Genomic DNA, 20,739 nt, shown 5'->3' with positions numbered 1-20,739 from the left:
CGGACTGGCCCCAGAGAGCCCTGCTTGGGAGCCCGGGCCGGGGCCTGCAGCCTTGCCTCCTGGGCTTCACTTTGGCCCCCTTGTCTGGGGTGCCGGGCCTCCGGAGCTAGGGCGTGTTGCTTTGCTGAGTTCCCCCGATCCTCTAGGCCTGACCGGCGGCTGCTTTGGCAACCGCATCTTAATACCCCCAGTGACTCAGTGATTCCCTCTGGGGGTGGGGGGCACTGCCAGCAAGAGGAGAGCATTTCCATTCTTCCCCACCCAAGCCCCCAGGGAGTGTTAGGGCCTGACTAGTTTTCTGTAATGAAGATTATGGAAAAACAGATTAGGCGGGCATCTCCAGTTCCACCCACGCTGTTCAGAAAGGCCTTCTTCACCAGCGTGACAGGTGGACGGGCCACGTGAGGGTCTTTCTTCCGTGCTCCCCCTGGCCCTGGGCAAGCCACGTCCTCTTGGAGGCCACTTTAACTCCTTCGTGGTGTCTGTGACTGCCCAGGTGGTCTCAGGGGCGGTTTGCTTGTGTCTGGGACACATTGGGGCTGAAATCTGTCCCCCTTGGCCCCTCACTAGTCTTCACCCTGGGGTGGATCAGGGTAGGGGCTCCATCCCCTGGACATCAGGCAAGTTTGTTCTGTGCCATCTCAGGTAACCCCCTGAGGGAGGCACCTGTTGCAGGTGCTTGAGGGAGGAATGAATCTTTCCGTATGGAAGAGAAGGAAGAAACCCAACTGTGGGGGGGGGGCAGGTACCAGTGTAGTCATGGTTACGGCCCAGCTGCCAGACACCCGTCCCTGATGGTCGGAGAAGGGAGGCCTGTAGAGCTTGGGGCTGTGTGCATGTGTCCTGTTGCCAAAACGCCGAGCAGCCCACCCAGGGGAGAGCCCGTTTCCAGGCCAACCTCCTCAGAGGGGAGGGCTGGATGTGGCGTCTGGCTTGCATTTCAGCTCCGCAGATGCAGCAGCTCTGAGGTCCCAAATGCAGATCCCCACACACGATGCCTCAGGACAGAGGCTGACTCCTGCCCGGTCTTGTACCCAGAGATCAGTGCTCCGGGGCCCTCGGGACCTTCACAGCAAAGAAGAAAGATTCCAGGTGGGGGGGGGGGGGTCATGCATTCCTCAGGTGCCAGCCCCGAGAGCTACTCCCACCTGTGTGGCCGAGGGAGGAGGCCCCTCCCTAGTGCCCCGTGGGAAGCATGTCTTACTCAAAGTAGAGCTGTGTGGGCGGCTGTCCTGAGGCTGCAGCCCACGTGGGGCCCCTCCTAGAGCCCTGTCACAGCGCTGTCTCCGTTCCTTTGGTACCCAGGACAGTAGGACCTCCCCCACAGGTTTCTTATTTTCACCCAAATATCTAAGTCCAGGAAAATTTCTAGAAAATTGGAAGATTAGACACAGAGCTGCCCACTCCCCCCCCCAACCACGGGACAAGGAGGAAGATAGACCTCCTTCCAAGTTTTATCCGGAAGAAGGCATTTCGATAAAGGTCAAGGAGATAAAGGTCAGGGGGGGAGGGAGGTGGGCTGCAGGCCTGGAATTGGACAGGTAGGAGTCCCGGAGATGCAGCCTTCAGGGTTTTGTAGCCCCCGCTGGTGGAGGGCCCTGTGTGCAAGTCACCGCAGGGCACTGTCCCCCTAGAAATAGACTGAGGCAGGAGGAAGCAGCTCCCAGGAACCCTGCAGGGACTGAGAAGGGGGCCTCAGGAGTTGGCTTTTCCTAGGGGGGGTGTTGTCACGAATCTTTCCAGTGCAGAGCTTCCCTCCCTGCTCCTTGGCCTGCAGGCAGGTCCCCATCTACCCTGTTGTTGTCACGAATCTTTCCAGTGCAGAGCTTCCCTCCCTGCTCCTTGGCCTGCAGGCAGGTCCCCATCTACCCCACACCCCCACCCAAGGAAGCCCAAGATTGCTGGCTCGTGAGCTCTCTCAAGAACCCACGTACACACACACTGGCTTTCCTGTTACCAGTTTCGGTGTTTCCCTGTGTCAAATCAAAATTTTTAACCTGGCCTCTTCACAGGCGTTTGGCCTTGCTACTACCGCTCCTGTAAAATGCCTTTACGTACTTAAATGTTCTTTGAAGGTCATGCGGTTCTTTTTACCAGATCCTCTCAGGCCAATTTTTTGGTTTTTTTATGGTTTTCTTTTCCTTGAGGGTGGGGGAGAAGAACATCCTCAGCTTTGTTCTTTGTTCAGGTGTTTGGGTTTTTCTAAAAGTCTTAGAAATTTTTCACATCACACTTCAATTCTCCAGAAAGCAGAGCCCAGTACGCCCAGAAAAGTCCCTGGGACAGAGGAGGAGGGCACCTCCCTCCCGTTTCCCACTGCTGCGGGGAGTCCTGCCTCTCTTCGCTGGTTGCACACAGCCTGACAGCCGGGGCCGCCGCAGCTAATGGCTAGGCTCCCAGTGGACCTTTCCAGGCTGCCCTGGCCCTGCATCCAACTTTGGCTTCGAACAGGGAGGAGGGAGGTGGACGCCTGGCCTGGGGCTGAATGAACCGCCAGAAACACTTTCGGTAATGGAGTGACCTTCCGGCAGCCACCTTTGGCTTGGCCGTACCACCTCGTGCTGCCACTTGGTGACAGCACTAGGGCAAGAGGCTCCCCCGGGGGGCCAGTTAGCGTGCCTTTTGGCTCAGCGAGAGGATGCTACATAGGTTCCTTCCTTGTGATCCCCGGGTTCCCCCAGGGAAGGCCTGTGTCAGGGCTGGTTCGAAGGACTGGGCAGAGCCTGGAGCCTTCAGGTGACTCTGCTGGTCTCCACCTCCCTGAGAGATGGGGGGTCCCTGCGAGGGAGGGATTCAAGCTCTCCAGCAGCGAGGGACGGTGGGCCCAGGGGCTCCTTCTCCTCCAAGTGGGATGGAGCCGTGGAAATCGGCCAGGAGAGGGGCCATTGCCAAAGCCAGAGGCCCTGAGCATGGAAACCCCCTGTAGCAGGAACCCCTCTACTAACTCCTCCTTCAAATAACCCCCTGGCACCTTGGCCACCATCGAGAATGCTGCCCCAGTCTCTCAGCATCCGCCGCACGCTAATCACCTCCAGCGAGCTCTGCTGGCCTCTGTCTCCTTAACTCTTCTCTTCTAAATTGTAAGTAATCTGCTTTCATCCACGCAATAACACATGCATTACAAAAATAAACCACCGAGGACCTCCGGCACGCCTCCTTGGAGGTTAGCGTCTGTCCCCTGACAAATGCACCGTCCTCCTGGCTTCGTTTCTAACCGCCATACTTCCTGTCTGCTGAGCCTTGCTGCCTGTTGGGTGAGGTGTGCGTGTCTGGTGTGCATTTGTCCGTGTTGGTGCCATTAACTCTCGCGAGGGTGTGCTCTTGGCTACTCCTGCCCAGAAAGGCCGCTCACTGGGAGCTGGTGACCAGTGCAGACGGACGGGCCTATCTGCTTTGACAGCCTCCCTGGAGGGGAAAACGCCCCCTGCTTCTGTGTGCTGTGTTCCTGAGTGGTTCCATGACTGGCCCCTCGGGGGGGGGGGGGGGGGGGAGTTAGATGTCAGATCCCCTGGGGATGCCGGCCCCTGAGCGAGTCCGTGAAGGTGGCGAGGAAGAGGCCTGAGACCTGGAGACATGGGGCGGGAAGGTGGGGGGGGGGGGCGCAAAGGGTCAGGGCAGCCTCCCTGCTGGAAGGGGTGTGTTTTTTCAGAGACACTGGATTCGGCCAACAGCTCACCATGTGCCCTCGGCAAGTAGGCTCACCTTTTGGGTCTCTCTTGCCTCATCTAGGGCCTATAAGCCTCATCTTCACCCTCACTGCGGGCCTCAGGGAGAGCAGAGTTAGACGTATCCTTCTCTGCCAGGTGGAAACGGTTGTTCACACAGAGCGGGTGGCCTGGTGGGAAGCTGAGAGCCAGTGCTATCTGGTGCTTTCTAGAATTTTCCATCCTGGAGAGCCCTTGTCAATTTCCAAAGTTTCATCTGAGCCTCTCTCAACAGAGGGAAAGGAAGGTCCCCTCACGGCCATGGGCTGGGAGGTGACAGGAACCATCTGAATTGTAGCTGGGCTTCCCAGTGAGGTGTGGATGAGGGACTGAGAGACCTGAGTCAAGATGGGCCCCCAAAGAGAGGGGGCATCACCTGATGGAGGGGCTAGACGTGGGGCATCTGCTCGTGAGCAGTCCTGTAGCACGGGGCCTCGGCTAACACTCCCAGAGGGCAGGTGGTCCCCTTGGGCTCAGTCAGGCTCCCCAGCGCTGCCAAGACCATAGCCCCGGGAGGTCTGCAGCCTGAGGGGAAGTCAGCCGGCCCAGCGCTGGGGTGTCGTCCCCAGGGAGATCTCGGCACTAATCATGGTGTTGTGTTCAATATAGTGAAGGAGGAGCCTCACTACAGCAAAAACCCAGTGGTGATGGTGGACGAGGTCATGAGCTCCAGCCCTCCCAAGTTCAGCTTCCCGGAGGCGGGCTTACGTATCATGATCACCAATAAGTTTGGGCCCAGGACCCGGCTGCGGATGGCCAGCAGGATCATAATTAACGAGGTCAGTTTGCGTCAAGGGCCTCGGCTGTGTTCCTGTGCTTTGAGGACACTCACTGGTATTGGGCCACCAGGACATCCTCGGCCCGGCTGGCCTTTATTGCTGTCCCTGCTTAAAGAGGGAGACCCGAACGTTACCCGCGGGCAGCACATGGTCCTATCCGGGGGTGCATTACTAGGCAGGCAGCAATCAAATACGGTTTCTAAGATGTGCCACTAAGAAGGAAAGCTAATTGGAGAAAGGCCCGTTGGAAGTATGGGTTGTTTCTTTAAAGTGTTATTTAGGACAAAAAGAAGGGAGAAGATGGGGCGCCTGGGTGGCACAGCGGTTAAGCGTCTGCCTTCGGCTCAGGGCGTGATCCCGGCGTTATGGGATCGAGCCCCACATCAGGCTCCTCTGCTATGAGCCTGCTTCTTCCTCTCCCACTCCCCCTGCTTGTGTTCCCTCTCTCGCTGGCTGTCTCTCTCTGTCAAATAAATAAATAAAATCTTAAAAAAAAAAAAAAAGAAAGAGAAGAGCACACACCTGTTCTGAACGGATAGAACAACTCTAGAAGACCAAGAACACTGGCGGAGATGGCTTATCCCTGGGGACTTCCTTTTCCCTCTGCACCCTCATGTTCTGCTTGAATCTTGTGTTCTCTTTCTCATTTGGGGGGAAAAATCAGTTTTAATGTTATTTCATGTACAGACAGCATAGCAGAGATGCCCAGGCTCAATGGCTTACCAGCTTTCTTCCAGTCTTTGCCACGTACGTGCACGTCGGAGTTTTAAGTCCTTATCCTCACATCCAGGTAGTTCTCAGAGAGCTTGAGACTTTGATAACTAATAATCCGTGGTTAGCACATCAGACGTACGCACAAATGATACCACCCAGGGCTTAAAGATTCAGTATTTTGAACATTTCTGCTTTCATACCTAATATGTCCTTCTTGTGGAAGGTGTAGTAGGAAGAGAAACACTGCAAATTTTGCATCATTCTGAATCCTTTTGACCCAAGTCAGTAAAATAGGAGTCAGTGAAATTTTACTGGACTCTGGCTGTTTTTCATGAGCATGATAATTGTACCCATTGAGTGGGGGTGGGGACACCTCTGAAGGATTTGGGTTTATAATATCTTTATCATGGCATACGCACTAGGGAAATAATCGGGGTTTTGATGAGCCGGTAAAATATTGACGGTCACGCCCCCAGATGTTTTAGGCTGCTGAGAACACCTTGTTTCCCCCTAGGCTGGGATTGAGGGCCCTGGCAGGCAGCATGGAGAGCCAGAGAGGCCAGGCTCAGGAGAGGAAATTGAGTTTTAATCTCACATTAGCCACTAACTCGCTTCATCTTCCTGGGCCTCAGTTTCTCTAACTGAGGATGTTTGCCCAGATGCTTACAGCACTAAAAATTTCAGTGACACCAACTGATAAGCGATGCATGGAGGAGGCTAAGCCATATCTTGGGGTAAATTCATCAGGGAATGGGAGCAGGCGGAGGAAAAAACAAAAACAAATGCCCAGTTTTAAAGTTGTTTCTTAAGACCCTGGGTCTCATTAGAATGTTCAGTCATTTTAATTCCAAAATGTTAGAGATGTTTGCAGAGCCTCAATTAATCCGTGGTAGATTCTAGTGCCTGTGGGACAGGTGCTCTCGTGCATTCATCGGAGAGGACGGAGCAGCTGAGTGGGGGTTGGCAGGGGGTGGGTGCATGGGGGAGGGCGTGTGAAGGATTTTCCTTCACTCCAAGGCTATGCCTGGCTGTCCTCACCCACAGCCACTGCAGTGAGTCGCCGAGGGGCACAGACGTTCACCCACCCTCAGTTTCCATGCATCTCACATCTGGGCGCTGGTCGTTTTGAGCTGGTCTGTCCGGCTGCTGAGGGATGGGCAGGTGCGGGATGTTTTAACTGCAGTCCAGAATTAATCCTCTTAATGACCTTCTGAAGCAGATGACGAGACTTCCTGTTTATCAGCAAGGCAAAGTAATTTGCCCAAAACCACACAGCTAATATGAGAGCAGAACAGGAATTCCCACCCAAATCTGAGTCCAGACTGCAAAAGTGGGACTGTGTAGATTATCAGGGGTCAGTTAGTCCACCTCCTCGGCCCCTTCTTTCTATATCTTTATTCCCTCTATAATGTTCAACCCTTGCTTGAGTTGCTTTTAATTGCCTCTTTCAAGTGGCAATGCTTTGAACATCGCCACCCCCTGATTTTCTCCTTGAACCTAAACATCCTTAGAAACTCCCACCCTCCATGATGTAACATGGATCCAGTCCTCACCATCTTCCAGCTTGTATTTCTCAGCGTGTGGATCCGTCACCTCCTTTGTGTTGCAATCTATGTCGCTTTTAATACAACCTCAGGTAACTTGAGATATTTTTCCAGGTACAATTCTCTGTTGATTCCTATTAAGCTAGAATCATGACCCCTTCCCATTGTTGCCATTCATGTTGCCATTAAGTCATGCCTCCCTCCTTACAATTCTGTCCTTGCTCAACTAGGTTTTTTTGTTTGTTTGTTTAACTACAGGAATGACCTGTCATTTAATACTACTTGGGTTATGCCTCCACATCTGAACTTGAGTCTCAGGCGTAGATCTCTCTGCTCTTTTTGGTAGGCTAAGTGTTGTGAACACACTTGTAAGAAAAGAATTTTACAATTTGCACCCCACCCCAGACTTCATGATTTAGGAGTCCCTGCCTAAAACCAACATGAAGGCGGTTAAATGGTCAGTTCCTTTTTTTTTTTTTTTTAAGAGAAATAACATGTATCTATTTTAATAATGATGTTTTAAGTTCCAGTAACCACGAGGATAGGTGTCGCGCACACAGGTAGAGAATAGTGCCTTGGGGACACATTCACGCACACTTAGTCTCCTGGTGAAGAACCGGGAGGGATATATATCTGTCTGTTGTGTGACAGTCCTTACCCCCAACGCCTAGCTCAGACCGATCCACAGGTATTTATAATCGGAACTAGATGAATGGGAGCTGGGCAAAAGCAAAGGAAAGTGGAAACCTGATGATTTCTTGAAATGTGGCCTCTGCCTTTCCCTGGTTTCCAGAAGCCCATGGATTTGGTGAGGAAGATCAGCTTCTGCTTGGGCGGAAAGGAGGCGGCCTTTGTCAGTTGCTACAAGATGGGGCCAGGAAGGGGACAGGTTGGTTCAGGGCGTACCCATTAGATGTGGCAAAGCGCTGGGACAGCAGAGACCATCCCAGTGGCCAGCAACCCAGTAAGGGCTCAGCATCGTTAGTCGGTGGGGAAATGCAAACAGCTACGATTAGATACCATCACATGCCCACCAGAATGGTCCAGAGTAAGAGGACTGCCAGGGTCAAGCGTTGACAAGAACGGGACTCAAAGGAAATTCTAATCCATTGCTGATACGAGTATGAAGTGGTTCAACGTGCATCTGCTGTATGACCTAGAAATTGCACTCCTAAATGCCCCAAAGAAATGAGCGCGTTTGTCTAGAAAAAGACCTGTGCACAAATGTTCATAGCAATATTCTTCATAAGAACCAAAGAAGGGAAACCGCGCGATGCGTTGTGGGTTATTCATGCGAAGGAGTACTTGACAGCCATGAAAAATAGCCAGCTACCAGGTCACACAACACCGTGAATGAATTTTACAGATATTGAGTGAAAAAACCACACATAGAATAATACATATTATTTGAGGGGCGCCTGGGTGGCACAGCGGTGAAGCGTCTGCCTTCGGCTCAGGGCGTGATCCTGGTGTTATGGGATCGAGCCCCACATCAGGCTCTTCCGCTATGAGCCTGCTTCTTCCTCTCCCACTCCCCCTGCTTGTGTTCCCTCTCTCGCTGGCTGTCTCTATCTCTGTTGAATAAATAAAAAAATCTTAAAAAAAAAATACATATTATTTGAATCCACTTATATGAAGTTCAAGTTCAGGAAAAACGAATTGATGTTTATAAAAGAATAGCGGTTACTGTGGTTACCTCTGGAGAGAAGGGGCTTATACACCAGGGGGTACCTGAGGGAATCTTCTGAGGGGCTGGAATGTTCTGCATCTTGACGTAGCTCATCATGGAGCTGTGTGCTTCATTTAAGTATACTTTTTGCACAACAGACCTGAAGAAAATTAAACATTTAGAAAATGATGCAGGATGTTTCCTGGGACTGTCTTCAGGTGGCTTATAAATGTCCACTGAAGGATGTGGAATGGTCGCCGTCATCCGAAGCCATGGGCTGGGTGGTCTGGTCGGCATTAGGAAGGGGAGGCCCAGGCTTCCCCAGTGTCGGTCCACCTGGAAACAAGCAAACTTAGATGGAGTCCAAGGTTCTTGGACCATTTCTCAGGGAGACTGATCTCCGGGACGGTGTTCTAGAAACCTTCCAGGGCTGTGCACCTGTGAGGCACAAAGCCACCGTGTGACACTTTGTAACATGTCTTGGCGTCTGACTTGCCTCCTGTCCACACAGCGGCAGAGACTGATCAACTCGGCTAACGGTGTCAACAGCAAACCAGTTCAAAACGGGAGACACGAAAACATCGAGAACGGCAATGTTCCCGTGGAAAACCCCGAAGACCCTCAGCGGGAGCAGGAGCCACAACCCCCCCAACCCCCGCCACCACCCCCGGAGCCGGAGCCGGTCGAGTCTGCCTTCCTGTCCCCCTTCTCCGTGCCTGGTGAGTTCTGGGGGCGCAGGGGCCTCGGGCTAAGCTGAGTCTTCAGGATGGCGACCTGGAGCCTGAGGGCCTGGGAAGCCTGGTGCAAAGGGTCGACATTAGGTCACCAGAATTATTTGGAGGCACTAGATAAATACGTCCTAAGTATTGAACTGTGGGTTAGAGCCGCAGTGAGGCGCAGGTATGCCCGGTGTGGGGGAGCCTGCCCACCAGACAGCAGGCCAGCTGGAGATATGGGGAATGCCGGGAACCCCTAGTGATGGCCCTTAAATGCCCAGGGCAACTGTCTTTCTTTTGCAGTAAGAAAAAGCAAGTATCACTGTTATGTGTGTGGGCCTGGTCAGACTCTCCAACCCGACATTTGCTGACAGGATATTCTAAGGCCACAAATTACCCATGGACAGTTACAGCTTCTACATTTGACAACATCTCCTACGCATATGTAACCCCTCTGCTTCCTCCATCTCACTGGAGTGTGACCTCTGAGGCCTAGTGTCCTCTGACTACCAGCTCCTTGCTGACCTCAATTTCTGCTCTTCTCCTTCCTGTGCCCTCTCCTCCAGCCACACTGGCCCCCTCACTGGCCTTAGAACACACCAGGTATGCCCTGCCTCAGGGCCTTTGCACTTGCCATCCCTAGAATGCACTTTCCCCAGTGGCCCATATGGCTCACTCCGTCCCCTGCTTCAGCTCCCTGCTTAAATGCCACCTTCTCAGGGTGGCCTTCCCTGACTACCCTGTTTGAAATATTTTATATAGTTTTTTCTCTTGTGTGTCTCCCCCAACTAAAATGTCACCTCCGCAAAGGGTAGGGGTCTTTGTCTATTTTGCCGCTGGCACACGGTAGGTGACTAGCAGGTATCTGTCCAGCAGGTTCACATGCGAGAGGAACCCCAGACACATGCAGGGTACCTTCTTCTTTATCCAACTTTCTGTGCGGGCCTTTGAGTCCTATGTGGGAGATGAAGGCCCTGGTCTTGGCGTTTTTGTCTTGGTCTACCACTGTCCTGACAGGCAACAGAATTACAGGATTTTCAAGTTTGGAACTTGCTGTTTTTCTGGAAAGAATTCTGTGTTTAACACCAGGCTGACAGAGCATGTAACTTAAGAGATAGCTCTGTGGGGAGAGAGGCTGTCCAGTCCCTCGTCCCCATGTCACGGGAAGACTCCTGCCCCCAAGTAGGCGGCGGGGGCCTACCCAGGCTGGATTACTCTGCCACCATGGTTCATCTTGAAACTTCGGTTCCATTTGGGGTCACAGGGCTGCCTCGGAGTTACTAGATGAGTCTCCAGGGCAGGCCGATCACAGCTACCTGGCTCTTCCCAAAATTCAGGGTCTGGTTCTAAAACACAGACATGCCGAAGACTGGTACATGACCTGGGAATCAGCATTTTCCAACCTCCTCTGGGTGATTCCTGGGAACCGGCCAGGTTTGAAATTGCCAATCCCAGTGAGCAACTCCCAGCCTTCTTTCACATGAAGGGCAGACCAGGAAAGTGAAAATTTTCCCTTCACTAAGGTCACAGAGGGTCCCAGCCCTGAGGTTCAGCACCCCCCCTCCCCGGACCTCCCCTGCCAACCAGAAGGCTGAGGGGAGCTGTGTCGGACACATCCCTGACATGCTGGCACACCTGTTGGAAGGTTCTGGGGAGCAGAGGTCATGCTCAGGTTGCTTGTCTTGTGGGCTAAGGGTCACTCTGTACTTGGGTGGGAGCTTGGCGTCTGGGGCCAGGTCTGCGCCACTGAAAGAAGGGGTGTTCTTCTCCAGATCCTGGGAATCGGTATCAGATTACCTGTTTGGATATAGTGGGGGAGAGAAGATATCTGTGCGGCAGGATCCCGGGAGGGCAGTGTGTCCCCTCAGAGCAGAACGTCCAAGTCTGAAAGGCCCACCTTGCATTTTTCACTTCTGTGTTCATGAGAGGTCCAGACACAGCCGTGGAGTCCGGAACCCCAGGTTCTCCCACATAGCCGTGCATCGCAACACCATCAGCCCACTTCCCCTCCGGCGTCCACACAGGGCGAGCACGGGGACTTGGGGTGGCAGGCACCCCAGGGGTTTCGGTTCCTCTAGGGCCAGAGCCCGATGCCGTGGGGGCTGGGATGTGGAGGGAGAGGCCCGCCGTAACCCCGCCAAGCTTTCCGGGGAGGAGTTCCCGTGCCGTGAGTTGTCTTCTCCTGTCCCAGGAGGTGGGTGGCAGAGTCCCCATGTTGCAGATGTGGGGCCTGAGGGGGCCCCCAGCCACCGCCCTCCACTGGCCACTTCACGTGGGTCCTTGTGCGGGCGTTGCCCACTGTCCAGGGCTCTCTGGGAAACCATAGAAGGGATATGCCCTTCTTGGCAGTGGCCGTGCAGGCAGCCACATGTCGGGACCACTCACCTCTGCGTTTCCTTGAAACCTTAAGTTTGGCAGGACTGGGTGGCCTGGACCCCAAGGCCTGCCGTCCCTCCCTTGTTTTTGTCCCTGGACCTGGTGCTTCCCAGAGAAGTGGCCCTGGGAAGTGGGATCTAGCTCCCTGGGGACCCTGTCTGGGTGGCTCAGCCCCGGGGGTGGGGTGGGGGGCTTCAAACGCTGCTCTCTTGCCAGGGCTGGGCCCAGGTAGCTTGTAGGCTCTGTGGACCTGTGAGTCGTCCTGCTTGGAGCTCAGCCTGCCTGGCAGGCGCAGGCACTTTGATCACCTTCCTCCTTTAGCCAGAGGCTCCAAGACCTTCCCCAGGCTCAGCTTAGAACGGAGCCACCTGCCGGGAGCTTCCGGCCTGTGCTGGCCTCCTCTTGCCCTCAGGAACAGGCCGGGCTTCCTGCGTCCCTGCGGAGAGCTCCCTCTCCCTTTGTGTCCCTGCGGATGTGCGTCCAGGTGTTGCCCTTGGAAACCAGGAGTTACTTCCTGCTCCTCCCCCTCTTCCCTCTGCTCGCCTCCTTTGAGGAGTGGGGCGTGGAAAGGGAGCCGCGTGGTTGCTGCCGGTTTAGGTGTATATACGGCGGCCACGGAAAAGCGAGGCCAGTGTGGGCAGAGGTTTCTAGGAACTTAGTGGGACGCAGCGCTTGTGAGAAAGTCCGTGGGTCAGGCTACAGGCCCTGGACCAGCCACTCTGGATCACCTCGTCTTTTCAGTTCATCTCTGGTGGTGGCCTGGCAGTGATCTGGGGCTAATGGGTGGCCCCGAGGGCGCTTTAGGGGCAGCAGGAGCTCACCATCCCCTAAGCTGGGCCCAGGAAGGAGCGCTGGATAAGAAAAGTGGTAGCAGGGGTGGGGATGGGAGGAGGGAAGGAGCCATTCCTCTGGTCGGCTCGGACCCAGCCTCACAGGCAGGATGAATCGGGGCCTGCCGGTTCTGTGCATGATTCGTCTGTGTCATTGGGGGCAGCCTGGGAGGCGGGCTCTGGAGTCCAGAAGTCCCGAGTTCAGGCTTTGGTTCTACCACTCACCGGCAGGTAATGCTGGGAAAGCTGCTTCGCCTCCCTAAACCTGTTCCTCAGCCACAGAATGGGGGCAGTGGGGCTTATGCCCCCGGGTTGCTCTAAGTAGTGAATAAGGTACTTTGCCACGGTCTCTGGGCACCGACTGACGCATAGTAGGTGCAAAGAAAATGCTATTCTGGATTATGTGCTTGAATCATGTGGTTTCTGTTACATCCAGCTTTTCACATCTTTCCCTGTTTGGACTACAAGCTGTGTTCTAGAAGGGTCATTGGTGCCAGGATCCCTGGATCCCTGGACCGTGGTCATCCTGAGGGCCAGGGAGCACCTGCTGTGAGCCAGGTGCCCGGTTCTGGGCACTTGGGAGACAAGATCATTCTTTTTAGGAAATATTTGGGTACGAGACCACTGTGGGCTTTGGGGATGCAGGTGGGCACAGGACAGCCATGGTCCCCGTCCTTTGAGAGCTTGCAAGTGTGCTGGGTAAATCCAAGCAATTAACTACAGGATGCAGCTTATGCCTCATCTTCCTTTGCTACACGGCGGACGGGTGGAGGAGGTGGCCCCAGCCCGTGGCCCCCGTGCTCTGCCACCCACATGCGGGATCACGGGGCTTGTGGACGAGAGCCCAGGGACATTCAGCAGCAGCCTGTCCCTGGTGCCCCCCTGGCATGCTGCTGGATTTACATCAACATCCAGGACGACCTGCTCTTCCCACTCTGGGCCGTGGAGCCTGGTAATTAGGCTTCCCCAGGCCGGCTGTTGGCTGGGGGAAGAGGAAGAGGAGAGAAGCTTTTTCTCCCATGGAAACTGTGGTCTGTAACCCAGGGGAACTGCTCTGAAGTTGCCAGCTGGTGACCTTGAGTCCCGGCCTGGCCGGGGAAAGCCCATAATGCAGGCTGTTTGTGGTTGATTTGTGGTCCGGGAGGCTCCCCCAGCCCAGGTGGCCAATGGGACTCCTCTCTTCTGCCCCCCGAAGGGTAAGGGAATCCCATCGTGTGTACTGGGACGCTGGCCTTCATGTCTGCCACTGTTGTAGCAACACCAGGGACTTGCTGTAGGTCAGGCCTGGAGTGAAAAGTCAGGAATCCTTACAGGGCTCTCGGGGGCTTCCGGGTGCTGTGCCCTGTTCTAAGAGCTTTATGTGGTTTTTCTTTCATTGAATCCTCCCATGAAGTGGGGATGTTGATCTCCATTTTGCAGAGAAGGAAAGAGAGGCCAGAGAAGTTAGGCTGCATGTGCAGTCACCCAGCTTCTAGGTGGAGAGGAGTTCCCGCCTGGGCAGCCCCTGCTCACCACTCTGCAGTCCTGCCTCTCTCTACTGAGCTTTTTATTTATCCTCACGGCTTCCTTGAGATTAGGCATCATCTTTATCTCCATTTTGCAGAGGGAAACTGAGGCCCCGAGAGGCTGAGTGACTTCCCAAGTCACATGGCCATTAAGTGGCAGGAGCCCCTCTTCCATCCTGTGCCTCTCAAGCTGTAAACACCATCACAGGCTGGTCCAGTGGGGAGCAGAGCCCCAGATCATGAGCCCCCGGGATGTCCTAGAGCCGGCAGATGACCTCAGATATATATACATCCGGGATCTACGAGGCCGTGCAGCTCCTGGCAATGGAGAGACTGGGATGAATGTGTGTTTCTCAGAAGTCTAGGCCCTTGGAGATGCTTGAACAGTCACAGGAGGTAAAACTCACCGAGCACTTACTCCGGGCCAGGCGGGGGGCTTTGTACGTAGTCACCCATTGAGTCTACACGACAGCCCTAGTGGGTGGGTGCCATGCTCCCCATTTCCCATGTGAAGAAACTGAGGCACAGAGAGGTGTGGTTGCCAAGGTTATCCAGGAGGAAGGGGCAGAGCCAGGATTTGCACATTGGCGTTTGGACGCCAGACGTGCTTCGGGGCCAGCACTGTATAGTCCGACCAGCGGATTGCCGAGTAATGTGTCTGTGGGGAGTAAACTGTTGGGGACCTCACATGCCCTCATCAGGCCGTGGATGGCACGGCTCTACCTTCTCTTCCTTTATTAGAATGAAACTCAGCACAGGCAATCCGGAGATTTCGGGATGTTTTAAGGCTTATTCTCCCCACCCCAGCCCATCTTCCCCACTTCTACATGGCACTCGAGTGAGCTATCCCAGGTGGGAGGAGAGCAGTCTGTTTAGCCTCTTTAAACCCCGTGGGGCGAGGGGTGCTGCAGAAACGGGGCTCTAGAATCCCGTGGGCACGTTCTCACCTCGGAGCCCCTTAGCACATCTGTGAATGTGGCGGAGAAACCAGGTGTCATGGGCTCGCGTATATGTGACGGTCCAGGCGTGGTTCCCGTCTGTTCCAGGCCCTCAGAGACATACGGCTCTTCACGGTGGAAAGCCGTGGCTTCTCCAGAGCCACCAGAGAAATTGTCTCGTAAGTCAAGGTCCGGATTTCAAAGGAACATCCTTGTCCTCGCTGTGGAGCACTGAGCTGTCGGTCTGTCAGTCCGTCAGTCCACAGCCCAATCAGAACAACGCTGGCAGAGCGTTTTTTGTTTTTTAATGTAACAACTTCATTTTTTAAAAAATTTTAACTCCAGTGTAATTAACATACGGTGTTCTATTTGTTTCCGGCGTGCAATATAGTGATTCAACATTTCCACATGTTGCTCCGTGCTCATCGTGCTGAGGGTACCCTTCGTCCCCCGTAACAGCTTTACGGATACAGAATTCACTTACCCTAACGTTCACACCTTTGAAGTACACAGTCGAGTGGCTTTTAGTCGATTCCCAAAGCTGTGCAACCTTCACCACAGCCAACTTGAGACTCTCTTTACCGCCGCCCCTTCCAAAAACGCCCCTCCCCGCTAGCAATTATCCCCATCCCTCCTCCCCCACCTCCTGGCAACCACTGCTCTGTCTCGTTGGGTTTTTCTGCCTGGACATTTCATAGGAATGGAATCAGCTCGTAGGTGGCCTTTTGTGACTGGCTGCTTTTCCTCAGCATGGTTTCAAGGTTTATCCATGTAGTAGCCCGTGTCGGTGCCGCGTTCTTTTGTACGGCTGAATAATCGCTCGTATGGATGCACCGCATTTATCCATCTGTTGCTAGACGTTTGGATTATTTTCACTTTCAGGCTATGGGTGGTTTATAAAAACATAATAGATGCCTGGGTGGCACAGCGGTTAAGCGTCTGCCTTCAGCTCAGGGCGTGATCCTGGCATTCTGGGATCGAGCCCCACATCGGGCTCCTCCGCTGTGAGCCTGCTTCTTCCTCTCCCACTCCCCCTGCTTGTGTTCCCTCTCTCGCTGGCTATCTCTATCTCTGTCGAATAAATAAAAATAAAATCTTAAAAAAAAATAATAGAGCACAGTAGAGAAGGATGCTCAATTTTTTAAAAAATCTAAATGGAAGCAATTTTCCTCCAGGTCCCTGTGGTTCGTAAGAAACGGTGTCTGAATACTGGGATCAGAAGGGATGGTGGGAATTTAAGACCTGCTGCCTCCTTCTACAAAGTGGGAAACTGAGTCCCAGAGAGGGGCACCGGCTTCCCCAAGGGTCAGTCTTGACCAGAAAGAACCAAACACCGGCTTCCCCAAGGGTCAGTCTTGACCAGAAAGAACCAAACATCCAGGCCATCTGCCCTGGGTGCTGCCCCATGGTGTCCCTGCAGCCAGGCCAGCGTGGTGCAGGCCGGGAGGGCGGGGGTGAGGGGACCCGGGCCTATCATGTGCTAGGGTCCGAAGCCTCTTTACATGGCAGCAACACGAAGCCCACACAAGCTTCCACAAACTAAAAGGGGGGGCTTTTTTTTTTTTTTTTAAGATTTTTATTTATTCGACAGAGAGCACAAGCAGGCAGCGGCAGGTAGGAGAGGGAGAAGCAGGCTCTCCGGTGAGCAGGGAGCCCGATGTGGGGCTTGGTCCCAGGACCGTGAGATTATGACCTGAGCAGAAGGCAGCCTCTTAACGGACTGAGCCACCCAGGCGCCCCAAGGGGGACCTTTTTAAAAGTAAGGATATAGGGGTGTGTTATGGATCCCAAGAGCACAGAAACAGCTGGAGTCATCCAGGGGCAGGACTCAGGGCCTCCGTGGATGTCAGGACTCTTCCTGGTCCTTGTCTTCATTTCTCCACATACGCCTGTCAGACTGGCTTTTGAAGATTCGGTCAGTCCGCACGGCAGACTGTGGCCTCACATGGACCCCAGACTGGCCCATGACCATGCCAGCCTCCCTAACTTGGCACACTGGTACCGTATCTGAATTCCAGAGTCTGGAGAGAGAGAGAATGCCATGGGCCCAGAGGCCAGGGGTCCACCCCTGGTCAGTTCGCTCTGCTAGCCAACATGACTTTGGTGGCCCCTAAGAAGGCGGCTCTGGGGGAGGAGGGTCTGAGCACATACACACCTGCGTCCCTTGTGGGACCCATGACTGCTGCCTCTGGTGATATCAGGAGACCACGGGTGTAGCCCATCTCAGACGCAGGAGAAGCGGATTAATACAGAGATATAGGTGCCTTGAGTGATCATGGGAAGGACACCTCAGTCTGGGCACCAGCAGTGACCCCAGAGCTCCCCACGGAACCTGCTTCCACGGCCGCCACACCAGAATCGGGGCAGTGGGAGCCAGGATGCGACAGAACCGTGAATTCAAGATCTCCCCATCAGAGCCGTGTTCCAGGAACCAGGAGGCTACTGCCACCGCTGTGTCTCAACCCCCACTGCAATGCAAACTGGGCACTGGATGGTGGCCAGGCCTCTGGACAGTCCCTGATGTCCACTCAGCGACTGCCTGGGCTCGGATCCCCTGCAGAAAATCCCCGTATCCCCAGAGCCCTGCTTGACAGGAGTGCATCTAAAGCAGTAGGAAGGGAGCCTGGCCCCGCCACCTCCATTCTTCTCACATTAAGGAGGCTCTTTTGAGTCCAGACCTGGAGCTGCAGGGGGGTCTGAGAGATGCCTCTACAGAAACCGGGGGGAGGTTGGAATGGGGGCTGATGGCCATGACAGCCATAGTGCAGGGTGGACAAAAGCAATAAAGCCAGTCTTTACTGATGACTCAGACCAGACCTGGTAAGGGACCCGCGTGGCTCTGCCTCAGGGAGACCAAGGAGGGGCAGAGGCCCAACCCACAGCTGCATCAGGCACCTGCCCCAGCCCCAGCACTGTACTTAGCACCTTATATTAGGTACTAGGGGTACTGCAGGGCAGCCCTGCTGGGTGGCTGGTGTTGGTCCCCATTTCCCAAATGAGCAAATGGGGGCTCAGGTAGCTGGGGCTGGCACCTGGTCTGCCCAGCTCTGAAGTGTTCTCCTTTGGTGCCTCTGTTGACTTTGGCCAAGAGGCCTCTCTGCTAAGCTGGCATGTTGGCTCTAGGGTGCCAGGGGCAGCAGGAAGGAAGGGGAGGGAGGAGGCCAGCTGCTGGGTCTGTGTGGTTTTCAGACACCGGGAACCCAACCACCCCACCCTGTCATTGTAGTGCTTGTGGAATGTTTAAGGCCAGAGGGCATGCCAGCGGAGGGGGAGGGCCAGTGAGCGTTCTTTCTCAGTATTTCTGGGATTAGCGGTCTCTCATTTCATGCTCCTCAGGACTTCCAAATTCTGACAAGGCCCTCCGAGGCTGGGCAGTGAGCTCTGTACTTTCTGCTTTTCTTTGGTCTTTCCACAGTGCCTGGAGGGGGAGGGGCAGTTCCCCACCATCTCAGAGGAGGACGTGGAGGCTCAGAAAGGCTGACTGTCCACCCACTGCCACATTGTGGAGAGTGATGGGGGACAGAACAGCTCTCTCCGCTGGATGCCCTGAGATCCCTGAAGTGGGGTGCAGAACTGGCCATAACTTGGGGTCTTTAGAAGGAGGGCATTGACACACCAACCCCAGATGACCTTCTAGCGCTGAGACCCATTACAGCCAGTCTGAGTTGGTCACGGAGCCTCCACAGAGCTGGGTGGGGACCATGGGCACGTCCGCAGAACTGGGGTGGGGGTCCCAGGGATCTGCACCAGCCAAGGGAACTCAGCCCCACTTCTCTATGGCCTGGGAGATCTTGGTCTGCGGATTGGATCTGTGCCCTCTTCCCCAGGAAGGCAGCTGCTTCTGTCGGGGAGCAGGAACAGGGTCCTAGTGACCAAACCGTGTTCCCTGACTCTGCCAGTGTGGGTGGGGGGAGACCAAGCCAAGGCCTCTACCTCGGAGAAAGCCTCCCTCAGATCCTATGCACCCTGCAGGCCTCTACCCTGGACTGCCAGATACATCTCCCTGGGCCTTGAGTCCCCGTGTGCCCAGCCCCACCTGCGTTCTAATGTCAGCTTTCAGCAGGGCCTGCCTCTGACTTTGCTGAAGCCTAGTGTGTACTTTCTTATCCTCCTTACATTCTTCCCCTCCCTCCCAAGCCTTAGCCTGGCCGCTCAGCGTGGTTGTAGGCCTGACCTCATCTGCTTCCCGTAGAGCCTCTGCTCGCCCCCTCTAGTGCACTCAAGATCAAAACTCACCTTCCAGAATTCAGGATGGGGTCTTTAAGAGGCTTTGGTGTTGGACTTGTGAGTCTGCCATTTCCTAGCTGTGTGACCTTGGGCATGGGGCCTTACCTCTCTGAGGCTGTTCTCTGTAAAACCACCCAGCCCAGTGCTTGACAATAGTCCTTGTTGATGTGGTCGTTAAGATCGACAATAGCTAAAATTTAGTGTTTACTCTGCACCAGGTGTTATTCTAGACATATCATGTGAACATATAGTTCATTTTCCGTTTTACAGTAGCACTGTGAGGCAGAAACCATTGTTCTCCCCATTTTACAGATGAGAAAACAGATACAGAGAGGCTCAATACTTTCCCAAGTTCACACAGATAGCATATGTCACAGCTGGGGTTCGAACCTGGCAATCTAGTTACAGTTAACCACGGAGCTGCTGTGCACCTCAGAAAGCAATCCATTTAATGGTAAGTCAAAATTTAAGGATAAAACAAAAACGTATTAAAAACTAAAAATTATTCTGAAGTTCGTTTGCCGCAAGAAACAAGAAAGCTTTAATGGTTCCCTTTCTCGAGAGGAATTTTCTGTTAAGTTCAGAGCCATGAGCTAAGAGTAGGAGGCTCTGGTGGGAGAGTTGACCCCTCTGCCAGCTGTCAGGCAGCAAAAGGACCTCCACGGGCCTTGAAATCATGGGACTCAGAGGGCAGGCAAGCAATATAGCACAAAGGACTCTGGATTTTTAAACTTTGAAGACCTGCATTCAAGTCCTGTCACTACCTCTCACTTTCTGAGATGTTTAAGTCAGTGAATTTCACCAAACCTCATGAAATAGGGAAAATGTCCCCTAAAAGTTGACGAGAAGAACAAAGAGAGTGTGTGTGAAAATCACTTCCAAGATGTGAGGCGTGCTACAGATGTTGGGTAATGGTGAGGTGGTCTGTCATCAGTCCTGCCTTGACAGCACTCCAGCTTCCCCTGCATTCCCCTGCCTCTCCACAAAGGCCAGCCTGGAGGCCGCTGGCTGGGAAAGCAGAGTCTGTTTGTGGCTCTGGCTCTAATTATCTGTGAGATTTGGCACGGCTCATTAACCTTCATGGAACTTTGTTTCCTTCTTTATAAAAAAGAGTTAACCAAATAAAACTTATGCCAGGAATGCAGGGTTGGTTCAACGTATGAAAAATGATACACCACATTGTTAATAAAACCACACGATCATCTCATACAGAAAAAGCACCTAACAAAATCCAACATTGTTTCTTGATGAAAAACCCCATGACAAACTCGGGAATAGAAGCAAACTTCCTGAAGCTGATAAAGGGAATCTACAGCTAACATCATACTTCGTGGTAAAGACTAAAAGCTTTCCCCTTCAGACCAGGAACAGGACAAAGATGTCACTCTCACCACTTCTATTCAACATTGTGCTGGAGGCTCGAGGCAGGGCAAACGGGCAAGACAAAATAAAAAGCATCCAGATTGGAAAGGAAATATAATACTCTTCATAGGTAATGTGATCTTACATATAGAAAATCCTAAGGAGTCCACAAAAAACCGTAAGACTAAACTTGCAGGATACCAAGAGCAATGTACAAATTTCTGTTGTATTTTGGTACATTAGCAATTAACCTGAAATTGAAATTAAAACAATCTCATAATAGCATCAAACAGAATAAAATACTTATAAGTTTAACAAAAGGTATTACAAGACATGCACTACAAAATATTGTTGAAAGATATTAAAGGTCTAAAT

The 20,739-nt window shown here is 53.4% G+C and overlaps 1 protein-coding gene across 1 annotated transcript in view; it reads left to right on the top strand.

The window, feature by feature from the left end:
• The window catches only part of SLC24A4 (solute carrier family 24 member 4), a 151,342-nt gene that overhangs the window by 107,421 nt on the left and 23,182 nt on the right, over positions 1-20,739 (top strand). The window contains exons 11-12 of the mRNA XM_040641247.1: positions 4,314-4,483; positions 8,922-9,129. Coding sequence (XP_040497181.1) covers positions 4,314-4,483; positions 8,922-9,129 — 378 coding nt within the window. The remainder of the gene's footprint in view (positions 1-4,313; positions 4,484-8,921; positions 9,130-20,739) is intronic.

The sequence above is a fragment of the Ursus maritimus genome, unplaced genomic scaffold (genome assembly GCF_017311325.1).
Source record: "Ursus maritimus isolate PB19 unplaced genomic scaffold, ASM1731132v1 scaffold_25, whole genome shotgun sequence".
Taxonomy (NCBI): Eukaryota; Metazoa; Chordata; class Mammalia; order Carnivora; family Ursidae; genus Ursus; species Ursus maritimus.
The sequence above is the reverse complement of the archived record's forward strand: the minus strand, read 5'-3'. Positions and strand labels throughout refer to the sequence as shown.